This window comes from Myxine glutinosa, chromosome 5 (genome assembly GCF_964187855.1).
Source record: "Myxine glutinosa chromosome 5, kmMyxGlut1.1, whole genome shotgun sequence".
Classification (NCBI taxonomy): Eukaryota; Metazoa; Chordata; class Myxini; order Myxiniformes; family Myxinidae; genus Myxine; species Myxine glutinosa.
This window is the reverse complement of record NC_136265.1, coordinates 4,088,623-4,103,548: the sequence shown is the minus strand read 5'-3', so window position 1 is coordinate 4,103,548 and position 14,926 is coordinate 4,088,623. Positions and strand designations below refer to the sequence as shown.

The 14,926-nt window shown below is 46.2% G+C and overlaps 1 protein-coding gene across 4 annotated transcripts in view; it reads left to right on the top strand.

Moving 5' to 3' along the window:
- Positions 1 to 3,951: 3,951 nt before the first annotated feature.
- ZC4H2 (zinc finger C4H2-type containing) overlaps positions 3,952 to 14,926 on the top strand; it is a 44,708-nt gene continuing 33,733 nt past the window's right edge. Inside the window, exons 1-2 of one of the 4 annotated variants that reach the window (XM_068117939.2) lie at positions 3,952 to 4,450; positions 7,696 to 7,764. In XM_068117939.2, coding sequence (XP_067974040.1) covers positions 7,712 to 7,764 — 53 coding nt within the window. In that variant the 5' untranslated portion in view covers positions 3,952 to 4,450; positions 7,696 to 7,711. Of the gene's footprint in view, positions 4,451 to 6,307; positions 7,765 to 14,926 lie in introns of those variants that run through there. The other 3 variants (XM_078777507.1, XM_078777506.1, XM_078777505.1) reach the window with 3 other exon arrangements.

Below are 14,926 nucleotides of genomic sequence, written 5' to 3'. Positions count from 1 at the left end.
AAATCTTTATGCTACAGCATAAAATGACATTCTAGACGATTGTGTGCTTCCAACTTTGTGGCAACAGTTTGGAGAAGGCCCTTTCCTGTTTCAGCATGACAATGCCCCCATGCACAAGGTGAAGTCCACACAAAAATGGTTTGTTGAGAACTTGACTGGCCTGCACAGAGCCCTGACCTCAACCCCATCAAACACCTTTGGGATGATTTGGAACGCCGACTGCGAGCCAGCCATAATTGCCCGACATCAGTGCACCATCTCACGGACGCTCTTGTGGCTGAATGGAAGCAAATCCCCGCAGCAATGTTCCAACATCTGGTACTGTTTGAAATACCGTAATACTGTTTGAAATACCGTGATACTGTTTGAAATACCGTGATACTGTTTAAACTACCGTGATACTGTTTGAAATACCGTGATGCTGTTTAAAATACCGTGATGCTGTTTAAAATACCGTGATGCTGTTTAAAATACCGTGATGCTGTTTAAAATACCATAATACTATTTAAAATACCGTGATGCTGTTTAAAATACCATGATGCTGTTTAAAATACCATAATACTGTTTAAAATACCATGATGCTGTTTAAAATACCGTGATGCTGTTTAAAATACGGTGATGCTGTTTAAAATACCGTGATGCTGTTTAAAATACCATAATACTGTTTAAAATACCGTGATGCTGTTTAAAATACCGTGATGCTGTTTAAAATACCGTGATGCTGTTTAAAATACCCTGATGCTGTTTAAAATACCATAATACTGTTTAAAATACCGTGATGCTGTTTAAAATACCGTGATGCTGTTTAAAATACCATGATGCTGTTTAAAATACCATGATGCTATTTAAAATACCATGATACTGTTTAAAATACCATGATGCTGTTTAAAATACCGTGATGCTGTTTAAAATACCGTCATGCTGTACAAAATACCGTGATGCTGTTTAAAATACCGTGATGCTGTTTAAAATACCGTGATGCTGTTTAAAATACCATGATGCTGTTTAAAATACCATAATACTGTTTAAAATACCATGATGCTGTTTAAAATACCGTGATGCTGTTTAAAATACCATAATACTGTTTAAAATACCGTGATGCTGTTTAAAATACCGTGATGCTGTTTAAAATACCGTGATGCTGTTTAAAATACTGTGATGCTGTTTAAAATACCATGATGCTGTTTAAAATACCGTGATGCTGTTTAAAATACCATGATGCTGTTTAAAATACCGTGATGCTGTTTAAAATACCATGATGCTGTTTAAAATACCATGATACTGTTTAAAATACCATGATGCTGTTTAAAATACCGTGATGCTGTTTAAAATACCGTGATGCTGTATAAAATACCGTTATGCTGTTTAAAATACCGTGATGCTGTTTAAAATACAGTGATGCTGTTTAAAATACCATGATACTGTTTAAAATACTGTGATGCTGTTTAAAATACCGTGATGCTGTTTAAAATACCGTGATGCTGTTTAAAATACCGTGAGGCTGTTTAAAATACCACGATGCTGTTTAAAATACCATGATGCACTTTAAAATACCGTGATGCTGTTTAAAATACCATGATGCTGTTTAAAATACAGTGATGCTGTTTAAAATACCGTGATGCTGTTTAAAATACCGTGATGCTGTTTAAAATACCGTGATGCTGTTTAAAATACCGTGATGCTGTTTAAAATACCGTGATGCTGTTTAAAATACAGTGATGCTGTTTAAAATACCGTGATGCTGTTTAAAATACCATGATGCTGTTTAAAATACCGTGACACTCGTTAAAATACCGTGATGCTGTTTAAAATACCGTGATGCTGTTTAAAATACCATGATGCTGTTTAAAATACCACGATGCTGTTTAAAATACCGTGATGCTGTTTAAAATACCATGATGCTGTTTAAAATACCGTGATGCTGTGTAAAATACCGTGATGCTGTTTAAAATACCATGATGCTGTTTAAAATACCATGAGGCTGTTTAAAATACCATGATGCTGTTTAAAATACCATGATGCTGTTTAAAATACCATGATGCTGTTTAAAATACCGTGATGCTGTTTAAAATACCTTGATGCTGTTTAAAATACCGTGATGCTGTTTGAAACACCGTGATGCTGTTTAAAATACCATAATACTGTTTAAAATACCATGATGCTGTTTAAAATACCGTGATGCTGTTTAAAATACCGTGATGCTGTTTAAAATACCATGATGCTGTTTAAAATACCATGATGCTGTTTAAAATACCATGATGCTGTTTAAAATACCATGATGCTGTTTAAAATACCATGATGCTGTTTAAAATACCATGATGCTGTTTAAAATACCATGATGCTGTTTAAAATACCATGATGCTGTTTAAAATACCATAATACTGTTTAAAATACCATAATACTGTTTAAAATACCATGATGCTGTTTAAAATACCATAATACTGTTTAAAATACCATGATGCTGTTTAAAATACCGTGATGCTGTTTAAAATACCATAATACTGTTTAAAATACCATGATGCTGTTTAAAATACCGTGATGCTGTTTAAAATACCATAATACTGTTTAAAATACCATGATGCTGTTTAAAATACCGTGATGCTGTTTAAAATACCATAATACTGTTTAAAATACCATGATGCTGTTTAAAATACCGTGATGCTGTTTAAAATACCATAATACTGTTTAAAATACCATGATGCTGTTTAAAATATCATGATGCTGTTTAAAATACCATAATACTGTTTAAAATACCATGATGCTGTTTAAAATACCGTGATGCTGTTTAAAATACCATAATACTGTTTAAAATACCATAATACTGTTTAAAATACCATGATGCTGTTTAAAATACCATGATGCTGTTTAAAATACCATGATGCTGTTTAAAATACCATGATGCTGTTTAAAATACCATGATGCTGTTTAAAATACCATAATACTGTTTAAAATACCATAATACTGTTTAAAATACCATGATGCTGTTTAAAATACCATAATACTGTTTAAAATACCATGATGCTGTTTAAAATACCGTGATGCTGTTTAAAATACCATAATACTGTTTAAAATACCATGATGCTGTTTAAAATACCGTGATGCTGTTTAAAATACCATAATACTGTTTAAAATACCATGATGCTGTTTAAAATACCGTGATGCTGTTTAAAATACCATAATACTGTTTAAAATACCATGATGCTGTTTAAAATACCGTGATGCTGTTTAAAATACCATAATACTGTTTAAAATACCATGATGCTGTTTAAAATATCATGATGCTGTTTAAAATACCATAATACTGTTTAAAATACCATGATGCTGTTTAAAATACCGTGATGCTGTTTAAAATACCATAATACTGTTTAAAATACCATGATGCTGTTTAAAATACCATAATACTGTTTAAAATACCATAATACTGTTTAAAATACCATGATGCTGTTTAAAATACCATAATACTGTTTAAAATACCATGATGCTGTTTAAAATACCATAATACTGTTTAAAATACCATAATACTGTTTAAAATACCATGATGCTGTTTAAAATACCATAATACTGTTTAAAATACCATGATGCTGTTTAAAATACCATAATACTGTTTAAAATACCGTGATGCTGTTTAAAATACCATAATACTGTTTAAAATACCATGATGCTGTTTAAAATACCATAATACTGTTTAAAATACCGTGATGCTGTTTAAAATACCATAATACTGTTTAAAATACCATGATGCTGTTTAAAATACCATAATACTGTTTAAAATACCGTGATGCTGTTTAAAATACCATAATACTGTTTAAAATACCATGATGCTGTTTAAAATACCATAATACTGTTTAAAATACCGTGATGCTGTTTAAAATACCATAATACTGTTTAAAATACCATGATGCTGTTTAAAATACCATAATACTGTTTAAAATACCGTGATGCTGTTTAAAATACCATAATACTGTTTAAAATACCATGATGCTGTTTAAAATACCATAATACTGTTTAAAATACCGTGATGCTGTTTAAAATACCATAATACTGTTTAAAATACCATGATGCTGTTTAAAATTCCTTTAGTCGGTGTTGTATACTGCTTTGTTTTACCAGGTGAACACCTGGCGGTGTTGACCTTATTTTTCTTTCATTGACGTACGGAACGGTATGCAAAGGAATGTTCGCACTCTGCTCCTCAATCCATGATTCACTACTCGGTTACTTTCGTTGATTTTTCACTAAAGTGATTTATAAATATTTCGGGTTGTTCTAAAATACTACGGTACTGTACAGAGGGAGAGGGTGCGGAGTTGTAAACGAATTTCCTTATTGAACGTATTGCGTCACGACGTCAAGCGTCACCATTAGTTTTTTTTGGTGACGTCGACACGTTTCCATCGCACGTCATCACGTTCGCAACGTTTCACTGTGTGGATTTTTTCCTGTTGCTAAGGTAATTCGGTTGTGTGTTCGTAATTATCTGAAGGTTTATTAAGAAGGTGATTTCTGAGCGCGGTGTGTTTGGTTGTGGTAATTGAAGGTTATTAGAGAGCGGGAAAAGGGGGCGAACAATTACAATAGCGATCAATGTCCTTTTGTCTTTGTCTATCGCGATTCTCTGTCATATCCACCGTCCATCTCCATCTCTTCCTCCCCTCAATGTACCTGTTTCTTCCTTCCTTTCATCCCCTTCATCATCATGTCCTTCCGCTGTCCCCTCAGTGTGCCTGTCTCGTCACTGTCTGCGTCCTTTTCGTGTTCCTTTTGCTATCGTACCTTCTGTGTCATCCATGTCTTGCGAATAAGGACAGCGCTCTCCAACATAGCAAAGCCTTACAACCATTGCACACTGGTCTATGTGGTACGTGGTGTTTGTGGTACGTGGTGTGTGGTACGTGGTCTATGTGGTACGTGGTCTATGTCGTACGTGGTGTATGTGGTACGTGGTCTATGTCGTACATGGTGGGTCTATGTCGTACATGGTGTATGGTGTATGTGATACGTGGTCTATGTGGTACGTGGTCTATGTGGTACGTGGTGTATGTGGTACGTGTGCTATGTTGTACTTGGTGGATGGGATATGGCATGTGGTCTATGTGGTACGTCGTCTATGTTGTACTTGGTGTATGGCATGTGGTCTATGTGGTACATGTTATTTGTGTCACGTGGTGTATGGTACGTGGTCTATGTGTCATGTGGTCTGGTACATGGTCTGGTATGTGGTCTATGTAGTACATTGTTTATGTGGCACGTGGTGTGTGGTACTTGGTGTATGTGGTACATTGTCTATGGTACATCGTCTATGGGTCACGTGGTGTATGTGTTACATGTTCTAGTGCATGGTCTGGTACCTGGTCTATGTGGTACATTGTCTATGTGGCATGTGGTGTATTGTACCTGGTATATGTTACGTATTATTCCCGGTGTGTACTCCAGTTTAGAATAGGTACACCGTATCCCTGGGTGTTGTAAGAGGCGACTAAAAGGGTTGGCGTCAGGAAGGGCATCCGGCCATAAAAACATTGCCTCAAAAAGGGAACCATGACAATTACAACTACATATGGGCAGGGTACAGCCCGAAGTACCCCGTGGGGGACCCCACTCCCTCTCGTCAAAACTCAAGGTGGGGAACCCGATCGATCACTCCATTTATGACGAAGAAACGTCTGATACCCCATGTGGAAATCGGTTTCTGAGGTTTGGGACATGGAATGTAGGGACAATGACAGGGAGATCAGGAGAAGTAGTGGAAGTATTGGTCAGAAGAAGAGTGGACATATGTTGTGTGCAAGAGACGAGATGGAAGGGAAGTGGTATGAGAATGGTGAAGGGTAGGCAGGGACAGAAATACAAGTTTGTGTGGCAAGGGTGCCCGGAGGGCGTGAATGGTGTTGGTGTTCTGTTTTCTGAGGAGTTTGTAGACAGTGTGGTGAGTGTGCGAGAGTGAGTGATAGGTTGATGATGGTGAAAATGATGATTGGAAAGCTCTTGGTGAACGTCATATCTGGATATGCTCTGCAGGTTGGTCCAAGCGATGAAGAGAAGGACAAGTTCTGGTGTGCGATAGAGAAGCTGATGGAAAACGTGAAAGATGAGGAAGTTGTTGTGGTAGGAGGAGACCTAAATGGACATGTGGGAAGGAGTATGGATGGTTTTGAGGGAGTTCATGGGGGTTACGGATATGGTGTGAGGAATGGAGAAGGTGAAAGGATTTTGGAGTTTGCTGATGGAGCTGATTTGTTGATTTGTAATACTCAGTTCCAGAAAGAGGATAATAAGCTTGTTACATACACGTCAGGTGGGTCGATGACAACCGTCGACTACCTGCTGGTGCGTAGGCGAGATAGGGGGCACCTCTGGGACACAAAGGTGATCCCGGGGGAGGAGGCTGTTTGACAGCACCACTTGGTTGTCTGTGACATAAGGGTGAAAGGTGTGAGGAGAGCTCGGCGGGTGAAGTACCAACCGAGAATGAAGGTGTGGAGGTTGAAAGAGGCGACGGTGAGGCAGGCATTAAAAGAGAGGCTGAGTCGGGTCGAGGATGATGTGGTTGAGCTTGAAAGTGGTTGGATGTCAATGAAAGCTAGTCTGTTGGGAGCCGTTGGTGAGGTATGTGGATGGACAAAAGGACCACCGAGGCACTCGGAAACATGGTGGTGGGATGATGAAGTTGGAAAGAGGATTGACGAGAAGAGGAAGAAGGTCAAGGAGTGGCAGAAGGCGAAGGGTACGGGAGCAGAAACAGCAGAGCATGAAAGTTATAAGGCAGCCAGGAAGGCTGAAAAGAAAGAGGTAGCAAAGGTGCAGGAGGCATGTGGGAAAATGTTCGGAGAACGCTCGGATTCGAAGAGGGTCAGAGAGCAGTATTCAGGATTGCAAAGCAGATAGCGAAAGAGAGGTGCGATGTGATGGGGGTGAGTTGCTTGAAGGATGAAGTGGGACAAATCGTTGTCGACCCAGATGGAATTAAAGGAAGATGGAAAAGATATATGGAAATGCTGTTGAATACAGAGAATGAATGGGATGGCAACATAGAGAGTAACCCAGTTTTAGGACCGGCAGAGAAGATAACTGAGAAGGAAGTTGAGGAGGCGATAAAAGCAATGAAGAGTAGAAAAGCGGGAGGGCCGACGGGAGTTGTGGGAGATATGTTGAAGGCAGCAGGAAGTTGGGGTGTGAAGAGAATGACAGAGATCTGAAATTTGGTGGTGAAAGAAGGCCGCATTCCAGTGGATTGGGAAAATGCAGAAAATAGGGCGAAATGGAGAAGATTGTCATGGGGCCCGCAAGGCTAACCCCCACTCTAGCAGGGAAAATGGCCTTAAAATGTATGATGTTCTATATGTTACGTATTATATGGTATGTGTTCTATGGTACGTGGTGGGTGATCTATTGGACGTTATCCATGGTACGTGGTGGGTGGTCTGTGGTACGTGGTCTTTGGTACATGTAATGTGGTAAATGCTACATTGTACTTGATCAGTGGTTGTGTTGGTAATGATGAAAATGGGATAAAATACACTAATAATGCTGATAATAATCGAAATAATAATAATAATACAATGTTGAATGTCTATCCTCAATAAATTAACGTTTTCTTGCACCTCATTCTGATTGCACTTCATTCTGATTGCACCTCATTCTGATTGTACCTCATTCTAATTGCACCTCATTCTGGTTGCTCTCCATGTGGTTCAGTCACAGTGCAGACGTCATGGAAGAAGAACAGGAGATTCTGTGCAAACTTGAGAGTGTGAAGGAGATCCGGTGGGTACCACCTTCAGGGGTTTTTTGGGGTGAGGGTGCACAGCGACCCGATCTCTATCCTCAAGCTTCCCCCTCCTCACCACCTCAACCTCACTCCCGAGGGTATTGTGCTTATTTGTATTAACACTGTAACCCCTTATTTGTATTCACACTGTAACCCCTTATTTGTATTAACACTGTAACCCCTTATTTGTATTAACATTGTAACTCCTCATTTGTATTCACACTGTAACCCCTTATTTGTATTAACATTGTAACTCCTCATTTGTATTCACACTGTAACCCCTTATTTGTATTCACACTGTAACCCCTTATTTGTATTCACACTGTAACCCCTTATTTGTATTAACATTGTAACTCCTAATTTGTATTCACACTGTAACCCCTTATTTGTATTCACACTGTAACCCCTTATTTGTATTAATACTGTAACCCCTCATTTTTATTACCATTGTAACCCCTCATTTGTATTAATACTGTAACCCCTCATTTGTATTCACACTGTAACCCTTTATTTGTATTAACACTGTAACCCCTTATTTGTATTTATACTGTAACCCCTTATTTGTATTAACACTGTAACCCCTTATTTGTATTAACACTGTAACCCCTTATTTGTATTAACACTGTAACCCCTTATTTGTATTAACACCGTAACCCCTTATTTGTATTAACACTGTAACCCCTTATTTGTATTAACACTGTAACCCCTTATTTGTATTCACACTGTAACCCCTTATTTGTATTAACACTGTAACCCCTTATTTGTATTAACACTGTAACCCCTTATTTGTATTAACACTGTAACCCCTTATTTGTATTAACACTGTAACCCCTTATTTGTATTAACACTGTAACCCCTCATTTGTATTAACACTGTAACCCCTTATTTGTATTAATACTGTAACCCCTCATTTGTATTAACACTGTAACCCCTTATTTGTATTCACACTGTAACCCTTTATTTGTATTAACACTGTAACACCTTATTTGTATTCACACTGTAACCCTTTATTTGTATTAACACTGTAACCCCTTATTTGTATTCACACTGTAACCCCTTATTTGTATTCACACTGTAATCCCTTATTTGTATTCACACTGTAACCCTTTATTTGTATTAATACTGTAACCCCTCATTTGTATTAACACTGTAACCCCTTATTTTTATTAACATTGTAACCCCTTATTTGTATTCACACTGTAACCCCTTATTTGTATTAACACTGTAACCCCTCATTTGTATTCACACTGTAACCCCTTATTTGTATTAACACTGTAACCCCTTATTTGTATTAATACTGTAACCCCTCATTTGTATTAACACTGTAACCCCTTATTTGTATTCACACTGTAACCCTTTATTTGTATTAACACTGTAACCCCTTATTTGTATTCACACTGTAACCCTTTATTTGTATTAACACTGTAACCCCTTATTTGTATTCACACTGTAACCCCTTATTTGTATTAATACTGTAACCCCTCATTTGTATTAACACTGTAACCCCTTATTTGTATTCACACTGTAACCCTTTATTTGTATTAACACTGTAACCCCTTATTTATATAAACACTGTAACCCCTTATTTGTATTAACACTGCAACCCTTTATTTGTATTAACACTGTAATAAAGCGCGGCGTTACGCGCGCTGCTTGTGAGCAAGGAGGAAGCGGACAAGCGGTAACATATAAACGTCTTTATTGTAAGACTACACTGTAACACTGAAATGTTCCGGGCTGGTCGCCCGGTGTATATCATGAGGCCACGCCTACCCCTCGGGCGTGGCCACCGCCCACTTGGTGCGTGGAATGATGTCACCACGCCAGTGGGCTTTTGTGTCCGCCACACGCGCCCCCCCAGAATTCCCGCGCACCTGGAGGGCCAGTTTGCGGGGCAGACGAATGACCCGGCCGAAGCGCCCCCTGGCGATCGGCGGCGTCCGGGGTGCAGGGATGCCAGGTGGGATGCCCCTGGCTGCCCCTGGGATGGGTGCAGGACCGGGGGGCGGCGTGGCGGCGGGGCTGGGCGGTGCCGGGGGTCCGCCCGCAGGAGGGCGGCCCCGACGTGGGGGTCGGGCCACTGGCGGTGGATGGTCCACATCGAGGTGGGCCGGCTTGAGGCGGTCTACCGAAACGCGGTCAGGAGTACCGCCGATGTCCAGGGTGAAGTGCTTCGCCCCGGTCTCCAGCACGCGGAAAGGCCCGTCGTACGGGGGCCGCAGTGGTGTCCGATGGGCATCGTGGCGGACGAAGACGTACTCCGCCGTGCGAAGCTCCGGGGCGACGTGCGTCGGTGGGTGCCCGTGGCATGCCGTTGGCACCGGGGCGAACCTCTGGGCGGTCTCTTGCAGAGCGGAGCGCTGCTGTGCCGCGGACCATGGTGCCGTGGAGTCGGGGAGGAACTCGCCCGGCACCCGCAGCGGTTGCCCGAAGACCAACTCCGCCGCGGATGCGCGCAGGTCCTCCTTGGGCGCCGTCCGGAGGCCCAGCAGGACCCAGGGGAGCCTGTCGACCCAGCCGCCGTCGCGGAGGGTGGCCCGGAGCGCGGCCTTCAATGAGCGGTGAAATCGCTCACACAGGCCGTTAGCCTGGGGGTGGTAGGCCGTGGTTCGGTGCAGCCGGACCCCGAGCCCCTGCGCAACCGCCCCCCAGAGCTCCGAGGTGAACTGGGGGCCGCGGTCGGATGAGATGTCTGAGAGGGCGCCGAACTGGGCGACCCAGGTGGCGATGAAAGCCTGCGCGACATCGGCCGCCGTTGTCGACGCCAAGGGCACGGCCTCCGGCCACCGGGTGGTGCGGTCCACCATGGTGAGGACGTAGGTGAAACCCCGCGAGGGGGGCAGAGGTCCCACCAGGTCCACGTGGACGTGGTCAAACCGGCGTTCCGGCACCGTGAACGGGGCCAACGGGGCCTGGGTGTGCCGGTGCACCTTGGCGCGCTGGCACGCGAGGCACGTCCTGGCCCAGCCGCGGACGGCCTTCCGGAGGCCATGCCAGACGAACTTGTCGGCGATCAGCCTTTGGGAGGCCCTCGCGCCCGGGTGGGACAGGCCGTGGATGGCGTCAAACACCTGGCGCTGCCAGCCCGCGGGCACAATGGGGCGAGGACGCCCGAGGGAGACGTCGCACAAGAGGGCCGTGCCCGCGCCGTCTAACGGCACCTCGGTGACGCGGAGGCCCGTGACGGCGGTCCGCAAGGCCTGGACGTCGGGGTCAGCGGCCTGGTCCGCTGCCATCCGTACATAGTCGATGCCGAGGTGGACTGCGTGGGCGACGGCCCGGGAAAGGCAATCCGCCACCGGGTTGTCCTTCCCCGCGACGTGCTGGATGTCCGTCGTGTACTCGGACACGGCCGAGAGGTGACGCTGCTGCCGGGCCGACCACGGCTCGGTGACCTTGCCCATCGCGAAGATCAGCGGCTTGTGGTCGACGAAGGCAGTGAACGCCCGGCCCTCGAGCAGATGGCGGAAGTGCCTGACCGCCAAGTGAAGTCCGAGCAACTCGCGGTCGAAGGTACTGTAACGGCGTTCGGGCGGGCGAAGCTGCCGGCTAAAGAACGCCAGCGGTTGCCAAGCTCCACGCACCCATTGCTCGTGCACCGCGCCCACCGCGTAGTCCGAGGCATCGGTGGTGAGGGCGATCGGTGCATCGGGCGCCGGGTGCGCGAGCATGGTGGCGTTAGCCAAGGCGAGCTTCGCGCCCGTGAACGCCGTGTCCATCTGCTCGGTCCAGGTAACGTCGCCTTTGCCCGGCTTACCTCGGAGAGCTTCGTGCAGGGGGCGATACGGGGCAGGAACCGATGGTAAAAGTTCACCATGCCCAGGAACTCCTGCAGCCCTCTGATCGTGCGGGGGCGCGGAAACCCCTTCACCGCCTCCACCTTGGCCGGCAGGGGGACGGCTCCATGCCTGGTGACACGGTGCCCCAGAAAATCGATTGTGGCGGCGCCGAACCGGCACTTTGCGGGGTTCACAATCAGGCCATGCTGGCCCAGGCGTTCGAAGAGCGTGCGGAGGTGGCGTAGGTGCTCTTCGCGGGACGCGCTGGCGACGAGGATATCGTCCAGGTAGACGTAGACAAAATCCAAGTCGCGCAGGACGCTGTCCATCAGTCGCTGGAACGCCTGAGCCGCATTCTTCAGACCGAAGGGCATGCGCAGGAACTCGAAGAGTCCGAATGGCGTGATGACCGCCGTCTTCGGGACGTCCTCCGGCCTGACGGGGACCTGATGGTAGCCGCGTATGAGGTCCACCTTCGAGAAGAAGGACCTGCCCGCCAAACGGGCGGAAAAGTCCTGAATGTGGGGGACGGGGTAGCGGTCGGGAGTCGTGGCGTCATTGAGACGGCGATAGTCCCCGCACGGTCGCCATCCCCCGCCGGGCTTCGGCACGATGTGCAGCGGCGACGCCCAAGCGCTCTCTGAGCGCCGAACAATGCCGAGTCGCTCCAGGGTAGCGAACCCCGCTTTTGCCACCGCCAGCTTCGTCGGCTCGAGGCGGCGTGCCCGGGCGTAGACCGGTGGCCCGACGGTGGGGATGTGATGGGCCACCCCGTGCTTGACGGCCCCCGCCGAGAAGGTGGGCCGCGTGAGGGCCGGGAAGCTGGCGAGGAGGCGGGTGAATGCGTCCGCTGCCGGAAGCGTACAGACCAACGTGGCCGGAACCGAATCGTTCGGCAAGCCGCTTGGCAAGCCGCTCGTTGAGCTGGGCAACGCACAAGCGAGCGAGCTGAACGTCTCGGCCTGGACAAGCCGTCTGCGCTTGACGTCGACCAGGAGCCCATTAGCGCACAGGAAGTCCGCGCCAAGCAGTGCCATGGGCACGTCGGCGGTGACGAACGTCCATCGGAAAACCTGCCCTCCAAACCGCAGAGAGAGAGGCAGCGTTTTCCGTACGTACGGATGGGCGTCCCGTTCGCGGCAAGCAGCGCGGGGCCCCCACCCGCGGCGTGCTTGTCTGACGTGCCGGCGGGAATGACACTCACCTGCGCTCCCGTGTCGCACAGGTAACGGCGCCCGGAGAAGGTGTCCGTTATGAACAGCAGGCTGCTCGAACGGCCGGCGCTCATCGCCACTATTGAGCGCCGGCCCGGGCGTTTCCCGACCCGTTGAAGGAGCACGGCGGATGACACCGCCGAGCTTCGTGGCCGAACTTGGCGTGGAACCAGCACCAGGTGGTGGAGCTGGAGGAGCGCGGCTGGCTCCGCCAGGCCGGTGGAGTCGACGGGTTTCCCCGCGGTGGCGGTTTTCGCCGCGGCGGTGGGCGGGGCGTGGCGGCGTTCACGAGGTGCGTATCAGCATGCTGCTGAACATCAGCGTGCTGCTGAACATCAGCGCGCTGCTGAACATCAGCGTCGAAGGCCGTGACGGCCACGCCGACGCTCGCCCGCGTGTCCGAAGCGGCGAAGTACTTGTCCGCCTCGGCCGCCAATGCTCGGGGTTCCGTTAGCCCGGTCCCGGCCAACGCGAGGCGAACCTGCGCTGGAAGTTGGCGACGGAAAAGCGCCCGGAATAGCGAACCGGGGGCTTCGTCGCCCAACAGTGACAGCATATGGTCCATTCGGACCGACGGGCGCGTCTCACCGAGCTCGGGGAGATCCAGGAGGCGGTCGGCCCGTGCGTCGTCCGTGAGGCTGAACGTGGCTAGGAGTAGCCGCTTGAGTGCCTCGTACTTGTGGCCTTTCGGTGGGTGGCGAAGGACGGACACAACTCGAGCGGCCGTGCCGGGCCCGAGGGAGGCGACGACGTGGCAATAGCGCGTGTCATCGCCGGTGAGGTGCCGAAGCTGAAATTGGGCTTCGGCCTGGACGAACCAGACTTCGGCCTGAGCCTCCCAAAATTCCGGAAGTTTGACGAAGTCGGCCATGGCGATGGCGTCGCGTGTGGAAGGATCGCTCCGGCAGATCCAACGTCGAGGGTCACCAGTAAAGCGCGGCGTTACGCGCGCTGCTTGTGAGCAAGGAGGAAGCGGACAAGCGGTAACATATAAACGTCTTTATTGTAAGACTACACTGTAACACTGAAATGTTCCGGGCTGGTCGCCCGGTGTATATCATGAGGCCACGCCTACCCCTCGGGCGTGGCCACCGCCCACTTGGTGCGTGGAATGATGTCACCACGCCAGTGGGCTTTTGTGTCCGCCACAGTAACCCCTTATTTGTATTCACACTGTAACCCTTCATTTGTATTGACACTGTAACCCCTTATTTGTATTAATACTGTAACCCTTTATTTGTATTCACACTGTAACCCTTTATTTGTATTAACACTGTAACCCCTCAGTTGTATTCACACTGTAACCCCTTATTTGTATTAATACTGTAACCCCTCATTTGTATTAACACTGTAACCCCTCATTTGTATTAACACTGTAACCCTTTATTTGTATTAACACTGTAACCCCTTATTTGTATTAACACTGTAACCCCTCATTTGTATTAACACTGTAACCCTTTATTTGTATTAACACTGTAACCCCTTATTTGTATTCACACTGTAACCCTTTATTTGTATTAACACTGTAACCCCTTATTTGTATTCACACTGTAACCCCTTATTTGTATTAATACTGTAACCCCTCATTTGTATTAACACTGTAACCCCTCATTTGTATTAACACTGCAACCCCTCATTTTTATTAACATTGTAACCCCTCATTTGTATTAACACTATAACCCCTTATTTGTATTAACACTGTAACCCCTTATTTGTATTCACACTGTAATCCCTTATTTGTATTCACACTGTAACCCTTTATTTGTATTAATACTGTAACCCCTCATTTGTATTAACACTGTAACCCCTTATTTGTATTCACACTGTAACCCTTTATTTGTATTTACACTGTAACCCCTTATTTGTATTCACACTGTAACCCTTTATTTGTATTAACACTGTAACCCCTTATTTGTATTAACACTGTAACCCCTTATTTGTAGTCACACTGTAACCCCTTATTTGTATTAACACTGTAACCCCTCATTTGTATTCACACTGTAACCCCTTATTTGTATTAACACTGTAACCCCTCATTTGTATTAACATTGTAACGCCTTATTTGTATTAACACTGTAACCCCTTATTTGTATTAACATTGTAACTCCTCATTTGTATTAACATTGTAACTCCTCATTTGTATTCACACTGTAACCCTTTATTTG